Source organism: Populus nigra, chromosome 1, assembly GCF_951802175.1.
Source record: "Populus nigra chromosome 1, ddPopNigr1.1, whole genome shotgun sequence".
Lineage (NCBI taxonomy): Eukaryota > Viridiplantae > Streptophyta > Magnoliopsida > Malpighiales > Salicaceae > Populus > Populus nigra.
This window is the reverse complement of record NC_084852.1, coordinates 12,325,379-12,335,000: the sequence shown is the minus strand read 5'-3', so window position 1 is coordinate 12,335,000 and position 9,622 is coordinate 12,325,379. Positions and strand designations below refer to the sequence as shown.

The following is a 9,622-nucleotide window of genomic DNA, read 5'->3' as shown; positions in this document are numbered from 1 at the left end:
CGAGTTCAATAAAAAAGCTTAATTCCTAAACAATTTAATTTTGAATGATGGAATCGTGAAAAAAATATCAATGTAAAAAAGTTGTCAAAGCAAAAAATATAGCAATAAAAAGGATAAAAATTGATAGAAAAAAAACCAGAGGATGAAATTGTAAAGAAAATCTAAAAAATAATCCCAAACAAAAAAATAATAATCAAAATGATGAGGATCGAATTTGAAAGATTAAAATACTAGAAAGGTATAAAATTAAAAAACATTTGAAATTTTATAGATTACTCAAAATAAAAAAAAATATAATTAAAAGGACAAGGACCTAATGTGAAAGGAAAAAATATTAATTAAAAGGACATGTTAACCCTGATACACTCGAGTAATTTTTTTTAATCAGTTTTTTTTTATTTTTCAATACTGAGTTGATTAAGAATTGAGTTTCGCGATTTGTTTTGGTATGCTTTCTAGAGATTATCCACATCTCATGATCTTGGCCACGAGTTTGGCATGTTAACCTTGATTGACTCGAGTAATTTTTTTTAATTAGTTTTTTTATTTCATTTTTCAATACTAAGTTGATTAAAAACTAAACTTTATAATTAATTTCAATTTATTTTCTATTTGGTTGCCCCAATCTCATGATCCAATTCGTGGGTTTGACAAATTAAATCAGGTTGATTCAAGTTATTTTTTTAATTGATTTTTTTTCAATCTCATCATTCAATATTGAGTTTATTGAAAATTAAATTTTATAATTTTTTTTATTTGTGCTTTCTAGATATTATCCATATCTCATGGCTCGGGTCACGAGGTTGATATGTTAACCATGATTGACTAGAATTTTTTTTTTTAATTTTTTTTTAATTTGATTTTTCAATACTAGGTTAATTAAAAATTAAACTTAATAATTTATTTTAAATTATTTTTTATTGAGTTGTTTTAATTTTATAATCTGAGTTGTGGGTTTGATAAAAAATATTATTTTAATATATAAGATCCGCTGGCATATTTCTAGACCACCCGTTAATTTAGTTAACAAGTAAAAGAGGTGGGATTTATATTATCAGAGGCGAGGTGGGGGTTTAAGGGCATATTCCCTCACAATCATATTCTATCTGGAAATTTATCATTCTCTGGCTATCAAAAACCTGAAAAGCGTAAGCATAAAGAGATGGCAGTTTGTTCTGTTTATCCATTAAACCCTAATCTCCTCTCTCACTCTCTTGCTCTTTCTCTTTCCCATCATTCTCATGCTTACTTGAGTGTAGAATCAGTGAGCAGAATAAGAAGAAAAGGCAGAAAAGGCAGTATGACTGTTAGGGTTTTATCCACCCATTCAAATGCTAAGATTCTCAACCCAAAACGAAAATCACGCTACGGCCACACCTTCAGTCTCTACGATACTGATATCGGTCTCGATGATTGGTTGCTGGATGTGAGTTTCTGTTTTACCCTTCCTTCGCTACCCTTCAACTTTTATTGGCCATGTCTCTCTCTTTGCCTGGTTTTTTGTCTTCAATTTTTTTAAAAAACTAATTTAGACTCTCAAATTGTTGAATATTGGTGAAGCTTGTATTTATGTGTTCATTTTCTTCTTAAATTTTCCAATTTGAATTGTTTATTTATCTTGAAAGAAGAAATATGTAGGTGTAAGGAAAATAAAAGGATTAATAAGCTTACCGAAAAAATATCAACCATTAAATGGATATCTAGTGGATTTTATTAGTGAATGTCATAAATCTGATGGTTTTCTGTAAGTGAATTACCTGGCAAGATTAAATTGAAATTAATAATTTCTTGGTTTTTTACTTTACTATTTTATACTTGTCAGTATGTGATGTAAGTTCTTTTTCCTCTCAAGGGAAAAAATGTTAGAAAATTCCAAGCATACTTTCAAGGAAATCGTTCATAGATATAAAAGTAAATGCCAAAATCCTGACGACCGTCTATTTCACCTCATTTTGATTTCCTTCCACTTCCATCAATCCTTGACACACTGCAAGAAATTTTTTTACCAAATGATGATGTGATATTATTTACAATGGGTTATGATTAAGAAAATATTATTGAATGGCGACTGCATAGATTAGTTGTTAGCTACTTTTAATCTCTCTGTTGAATGTGTATTCAGGATGAATTTGCAGACCCTGTGGATTTTGAAGTCGATGGAAAGAAAAGAGTTAATTCACAGAAGAAAACAAGTACCAGAGAAGGTATGCTCTAATGTTCTGCCAAGGCTTTGAGAATTTTTCAAGGGATGATAATGCCTGAAGGAAAAATTTGTGCTTGCAGGTGGCCAGAGATTATTCAATTCGAGAACTAGCAAGAACACTCGGGAAAAGAGTATGGTTGGAAACTTCTATGGTACTAAAAATAGAACAAAAGAAACTGATTCCTCTGACATTAATGGACAAGGAAAGGTATGGTTAGATTTTAGATTTTCATGTATACTGTACTAATGATGCAAAAAAAGCTTAGATGTTCTCTGTGGTTGCAGCTAATGACAGGGAAATCTACTGAGGACAGATATCCAAAGCTATCTGAAGAAATAGATTTAGATGAAAAGTGGCTACCCCTTTTGGATTACCTAAGCACGTTTGGGCTCAAGGAATCACACTTTATCCAAATCTATGAGAGGCACATGCCATCACTCCAAATAAATGTATGTTCGGCACGAGAGAGGTTGGAGTACCTGCAGAGTATTGGCGTCAAACACAGAGATATAAAAAGAATACTTTTGAGGCAACCGCAAATCCTAGAATACACAGTGGAGAGTAATTTGAAGTCTCATACTGCGTTCTTGATTGGTTTAGGTATTCCAAATTCCAGAATAGGGCAGATAATTGCTGCTGCTCCATCTCTATTTTCTTATAGTGTTGAGAATTCTCTAAAACCCACAGTTAGATATTTGGTTGAGGAGGTTGGAATTGATGAAAAAAATATAGGAAAAGTTGTGCAGCTGAGCCCTCAAATCCTGGTTCAGCGGATTGATGTATCATGGAATACTCGCTATCTTTTTCTATCCAGGGAGCTGGGAGCATCCAGGGATAGCGTAGTAAAGATGGTAACAAAACATCCTCAGCTCCTTCATTACAGCATTGATGATGGATTTATCCCAAGGATCAATTTCCTGAGGAGTATCGGAATGCATAATGGTGACATCTTGAAAGTCTTGACCAGCCTTACACAGGTTAATTTGCTTCCTTTTGTATCCTCATTAAAAAAAACTCTCTCTCTGCTTATGCTAGATATGCTATGGCTGTTTGCTACAGAATATGGATTGGTTTCTTGATATGGCTATGTTTTTCTTTATATTTTTAGATTCCTTTTGTATCCTCATTAAAAATATTTTCTCTTCTTATGCTGGATACGCTTTGGTTGTTTGCTACAGAAAATGGATTGCTTTCTCTATATGGTTATGTTTATTTTCATATTTTTAGAGAACTCAATGCTGTCTTTGCTTTTACTATAAGTAGGTTTCACATGTCAAGGAGGGATGATGCAAAACAAATATAGAGATAAAAATGGTTTTCATCATATATTATTGTGCATTATAAAAGCTTGTTATTTGATTTTATGCATTTTCATGATTTCTAGTAAATGTTTAATGATTCTGCTGCTTGTCTTATCAGGTATTATCTCTGTCACTGGAAGACAATCTAAAGCCAAAGTACAAGTATTTGATCAATGAACTTCGTAATGAGGTGCAATCCTTGACCAAATACCCTACGTACTTAAGCTTGTCTTTAGACCAGAGAATTCGCCCTCGCCATAGGTTCTTGGTTGCCTTAAAGAAAGCTCCGAAGGGGCCGTTTCCTCTTAGTTCATTTGTTCCAACTGATGAAAGCTTTTGTCAGCAGTGGGCTGGAACTAGTGTAGATAAATATTTGGCTTTTCGGCAACAATTGCTACTAAAAGAGTTCGCTAAGAAATATGAAAAACGAGGGTAATTTTTTGTCGTCAAGCTGCTTCAATGTTGTTTCTAACACAAGTAAAGGAGTGAGGTCTGTCTATGAATTAAAGCAACCTGCAAGATTGGTTTCTGAAGGCTAGTGAGGACATTTTGGGGCGAAGGTCTGTCATTCAAACTACTTTTAGACCCTAATAAGCAAGTCACTGATGGCTGATATATTTTGTAGGTTTGGTTTGATGGCATTGTAATTTGACCAATATCAGATTCAGAGCACCCTTTTTGATGTTAGAGCTCTAAAAGGCACGTGAGGGTACGATCAGACCTGCTAGTAATTGTGAAGGAAAAAGAGATCAAGGAGATGTCTATAAAGTTAGGTCAGTAATTAGTCTGCAAATAGGAAATTAAATCTCTTTTTTTCCCCTTTTTTCAGAACGAGGAAAGTTATCAAAGCACTTTTTTTTTTTTAATAATTGGACATGGAATACATGTTGCATCTGGCATGCACCATGAGGGTATTTTGTGGAAAACAAATAGTTGCTATATGCAGGGGTGTTTAGTCCATCATTTGACAGTCATCCTGCATGAGATTCCTCACTGTAAAAACTGCATATTTATAGCTAGGATAAAATTGGGATGATTATTCTAATTATAACAACTCTCATGGGTGATCATTTCAGTCCACATTACATTAGTTATAAAATATTCTTACGCCATTAAGTGACATCCTTCTGAATGTATTTATTGAGGATAAAAGTTTATTTTTTGATAAGCTAGTTAACTTAATTTTCTTATGTTGTTCCAATTATTGTTGCTTTGTTCTTTCAGTGTGCCGTGATGATACATTGTGTCTGAATCTTATGACTCCAGAAAATAGTATTTGCAAGGTAGGTGTCTTGAGATCTTTTGTTTGTATACGTATGTTGCCAATTATGATCTCATTTTCTCCAAGGATTTCCTGGTCAATGCAGGTCTATGCTAATGTCAGACATCAAGAGGGGGAATTTTGAATGGGGCGTGTACTCACCGGAATTTTTTGTTATTCTTATACCTTTTGTTATTCTTTGTTTTTTTCCCATCCCATGGACATATCAGGCCTCCACGCCTACACCTAGGATAAACTACTCTAGAGTTGCCTGTGCAGCTTCAAGAATCAGTACTGAGAGTAGCTGCTGCTTGTAACATATAAAAAAATAGAGATAAAAAGACTAATTGATTTGCTCAATGATTTGGATTTGACATTTTATGCATCTATTTGTAGCAAGTGCATGTTTGAAGTTGCTTCACATCATGTTTTTATCATGCTGTGTTACTGCCGAAATTTACCTTAGTTTAAGCTTGTTTCATTTCTGATTATGCTCCCTTTAATGAGATGGAGAACAGGATGTTGTGGAGACACGTGTACGGACCATTTACATGGTTTTTAACTTCAGGACTCGTGGGATTAGTCAAGGTGCGTATAAGTTGGTCCAGATATCCACGTTAATAAAAAAAAGAAAAAAGAGAAATTTTAAGTGGAAATATTTTTATCATTTTTTAGGAGTTATTTTTTATGAGTCATTGATTTTATTCTCTTTCATGTGTCTAATTTTTTTTTTAAAATGAATTTCAGCGAGTAATTAATAAAATACCATCATTTAGTTACTGGCCATGCATCATAAAAAAAAAAAAAATTATATACCATAACCGTTTTTAAATCCCTTGGTTAAAGCTTTCTTAATTCTATTCCCCCCACCCCCCACCCCACTAATTTCTATTACAATTTTAGCATTAACATCACATATTCAATCTTTCAAATCCACATGAAACAACATAGAAAAACAATAATCACAGTTGAATTACAAGGAAGTTGTAAAGAAATTGTATATATAAAACTAGTCATCTTTCCCGGTAACTAAATGACTTATTTTTGGTGGTAAAATATTAGAGTATCATGTAAATATCTAAATCTAATATTATATAGGATTTTTATATCAAATAAGAAAATTACATGAGGAATCCTAATATAAACTAAATTCTAACTTGATGGGCATCCCTTTTTATGATAATTACATGAATCCTAACCTATTATGCAAATATCAATTTATTGCATTAAGGATTCATATTCTAAATAGGTCTGGTTCTTTTGATCGATCAGGGAACTCCTGTTGCTGTCATTAATCGCTTCCTGTTTTTTGTATTTGATCTAAACACTTCCTAAACCTAGTTGATTTTATTGCTATTGATTGATTTGGCCTTTCTTTCCTATTTTGATCCTAAACAACTAATATTCTTACATGGTCAACACGAGTTTTTATTTAAAAAAAAATTAAAAAAACTATTATCTATTTTACATTTTTTATGGTCTATTTTGCAATATCCTTCTGGAAAACTTTATAGGGCACATGGAGTAACAAGTAGCATCATATTAGTTACTCCCTTGGGCTCATGTTGAAGAAATAGATGGATATTAGAAAATGAGAAAATAAAATTCATAACTTATAAAAAATAATAAGAATATTTTCATCTATAATTTATCTCTTCTACTTGTATCTATATATTTAATAAGATGTCATTAATTACTCTCTATGCTCATTTTGAAGAAATAGATGGATATTAGAAAATGAGAAAAAATAAAATTCATAATCTATAAAAAATAATAAAAATATTTTCACTCTTCTACTTATATTTATATATTTAATAAGATGTCATTAGTTATTTTCTGAGCACTATAAAATTCCTCATTTTTTTTAAATAAAAGTTTCTCAAAAAGTTATTTGTTAAAATAAAAACGAGAGGTTAAAATAAAAACGAGAGAGCAGCACAGCTAAAATATATTGTAGTGACCTAGGATGAGCAAGTATTAAAACTAGCCATCATCCATCCATGACATTTTGGATGTTCATCTTAGACCCGTTAAAGAAAATTAAGGAGGTGGCTTTTACTCAATTCATTTTCTCGTCATTTAAATAGACTTCCATGGACGATGATTCCTCTATCAGCGGAGGGAAAGAAAGCCTCCTCATTCCTTTACAAACACAGGTATTTCGTTACATTCTAAGTATATGGTTGTTGCAAATTTCAATATATATATATATATATATATATATATATATATATATATATATATATATATATATATATATATATAAAAAAAAGTTAAGCACAATGTTTCAAAAAAGTTAATTTTGAATACATATAATTAAAAGAATTGACAATAGAATGTTACGTCTTGCACCTAGAGATTAAGCACCGCGAATTCATGTCTAATTGCTTATAATTTGTTATAGAAAGTCGTAATTATAAGACAATGAACTAAAGAGTAAAACACAATAAAATAACATGGCCACTTTAAAATTTAACAAATGAATAATTTATTTGTGTTAAAAAAATTGTTTGGCCTGCGGCGAAATATGAGTCAACTAACTAGTATATGTTAAAAGATTTAGGTTTTTCCAGATGCTTTACTGTTCATATGAAAAATAAAACACTTTCCAAGTTTTTTTTTTTGAAAAAAATGCAATTGAGTCATTTTATAATCTAACAAGATGACTTGTCCACACACTGCTGCGGGTTTATAAAACAAATGTATTTGATAGTATTATAATTGTGAACCGGCGCTGGATAAGTAATAGAAATTAAAGGTATGATGGAGCAAATATTTCATGACGGAAAAAAAAGTTGTGTTGGTGATCAAAAAGTTAGAGACTGAATAAAATAATTTGTAATAATTTACAGTGTTTTGTGAGGAAAGATACAGTGCTTTCGCCATATGATTTAGCTTTTCTATTAATAAAAAGCAAAAAAAATTACAAAGCTAAATTCTCTACCAACTTAATATTAAAAAAAAACCAACAAAGATAATTTTGGAAGGAAAAAAACCCATGAGAAAAAACGTTGTAACAATTGACAATATTTTGTGAGGAATACTACAGTGTTTTCTCCAATAAAATAAAATAAAAAACCATTTAGAGAAATATTGTAGCAATCCACAGTGTTTTGTGAGAAAAACCACAACGCTTTCTTCATATGATTTAGCTTTATTGTAATTATAATTCTTAACCAACTCAATATTCAAAAAACAAAATCGACAAAGATAATTTTGGAAAAAATCATAAAAACATTATATGGGAAAACACTGCAACAATTCACAGTGTTTTAAAGAAAAAAAATTACAAAGCTAAATTCTTAATTAGCTTAATATTAAAAAAAAAATTCGATAGAGAGACAATTTTAGAAAAAAAATAAGAAAAAAACCACCAAAAAAGGGGAAAAAAATATGTTGGAAACACTATAGCAATTCACAGTGTTTTATTATGAAAGCTACAGTGCTTCCCCACATGATTTATCTTTATTTTTAATGACTTGTAATTGTAATTTTCAAACAACTCAATATTAAAAAAATAAAATTGATAAACATAATTTGGGAAAAATTATAAGAAAAAAAAACCATGTTGAGAGACACTGTAGCAATCCACAATATTTTGTGAGGAAAACTATAGTGTTTTCCTCACATGATTAAGCTTTATTATAAAATTAAATTCTAACCAACTCAATATGAAAAAAAAATCAACGAAGATTATTTTGAAAAAAAATATTACAAAAAAAAACAGAAAAGAAATTGGAAAAAAAACCATGTGAGGAAAAACTGTATCAATCCATAGTGTTTTGTGAGGAAAACTTGTATTTACTTGTAATTGCAATTCTTAACTAGCTTAATATTTTAAAAATAAAATTGACAAAGATAATTTTATGGAAAAACATAACAAAATAGAAAAAAACCATGTGGGAAAAAACATTGTAGCAATCCACAGTAATTTGTTAAGAAAGTTACACTGTTTTCCTAACATATTGTAACTGTAATTTTTAACCAGCTCAATAATAAAAAATAAAATAAAAAAAAGATAATTTCAAAAAAAATCATAACAAACAAAACCATACGAAGAAACACTGTAGCAATCAACAATGTTTTAAAGAAAAAAAATTACAAAACTAAATTCTTAATCAGGTCAATATTAAAAAAAGTCGACAAATATAATTTTAAAAAATAAAAAAATAAAATAGAAAAACTATGTGGAAAAACACAACAACAATTTATAGTATTTTGAAGGAAAAAAATTACAAAACGAAATTTTTAACCAACTCAATATTAAAAAAAATCAACAAATATAATTTTAAAAAATAAAAAAACAAAATAGAAAAACTATGTAGAAAAACACCGCAGCAATCCACAATATTTTAAAGGAAAAAAATTACAAAGTAAAATATTTAACTAGCTCAATATTTAAAAAGTAAAATCAACAAAAATAATTTTGAAAAAAAAACAAAATAAATGCAAAAAAACAAAAATAAAACAGAGGAAAGTTGAAAAAAAAGAAAAAAAAGGGAAAATTAAAAAAAAAGAAAAAGAAAAAAAAAGAATGCACTGTGAATTACTGTTGTAATTCACAATGATTTTGGTATGGGGGAATAGTGATTTCACCATACCATTTAGAGTATTGTTAATTAGATAGAGTTAGGCTTGGAATCATGAAGAATTATCAAATTAAAAGATAGAGAATTAAAAAATTAAAAAAGGAAAAAAATACATGACTCACTTAAAATCATTAATAATTTTTATTTAGGTCCAAAAATTCATTTAGTTTATTTTTTAAATTTCTAGATTTGAGAGAAGAAAGAACCTGTTGCAAAAAAAAAAAAGGCTTATTGTAAAAATTTTAAGATCCAAAATGACAAAAAATT

General features: G+C 29.7%; 1 protein-coding gene across 8 annotated transcripts; it reads left to right on the top strand.

Annotated features, from left to right (window-relative positions):
* Positions 1–1,058: 1,058 nt before the first annotated feature.
* LOC133680321 (transcription termination factor MTERF9, chloroplastic-like) lies at positions 1,059–5,151 on the top strand. Of its 8 annotated transcripts, none has more exons than XM_062103187.1 (8): positions 1,059–1,426; positions 2,123–2,204; positions 2,284–2,411; positions 2,489–3,181; positions 3,624–3,937; positions 4,131–4,278; positions 4,730–4,788; positions 4,873–5,151. In XM_062103187.1, exons 1-6 carry the CDS (start codon positions 1,163–1,165, stop codon positions 4,150–4,152), a joined length of 1,503 nt encoding a protein of 500 aa, XP_061959171.1. In that variant the 5' UTR covers positions 1,059–1,162; the 3' UTR covers positions 4,153–4,278; positions 4,730–4,788; positions 4,873–5,151. The 8 variants fall into 8 exon arrangements, with proteins under 8 accessions (XP_061959171.1, XP_061959224.1, XP_061959180.1 ...); XM_062103214.1 differs by having other exon boundaries at positions 1,060–1,426; positions 3,624–4,065; positions 4,168–4,278; XM_062103204.1 differs by having other exon boundaries at positions 1,060–1,426; positions 3,624–4,065.
* Positions 5,152–9,622: the final 4,471 nt, after the last annotated feature.

Bases quoted from the DNA above. Each gene is read 5' to 3' on its own strand.
- LOC133680321 (XM_062103196.1), top strand. From the start codon at position 1,163: ATGGCAGTTTGTTCTGTTTATCCATTAAACCCTAATCTCCTCTCTCAC. The intron at 1,427-2,122 runs GTGAGTTTCTGT...ATGTGTATTCAG, and splicing joins TCGATGATTGGTTGCTGGAT to GATGAATTTGCAGACCCTGT. The intron at 3,938-4,130 runs GTAATTTTTTGT...TATATTTTGTAG, and splicing joins AAGAAATATGAAAAACGAGG to GTTTGGTTTGATGGCATTGT.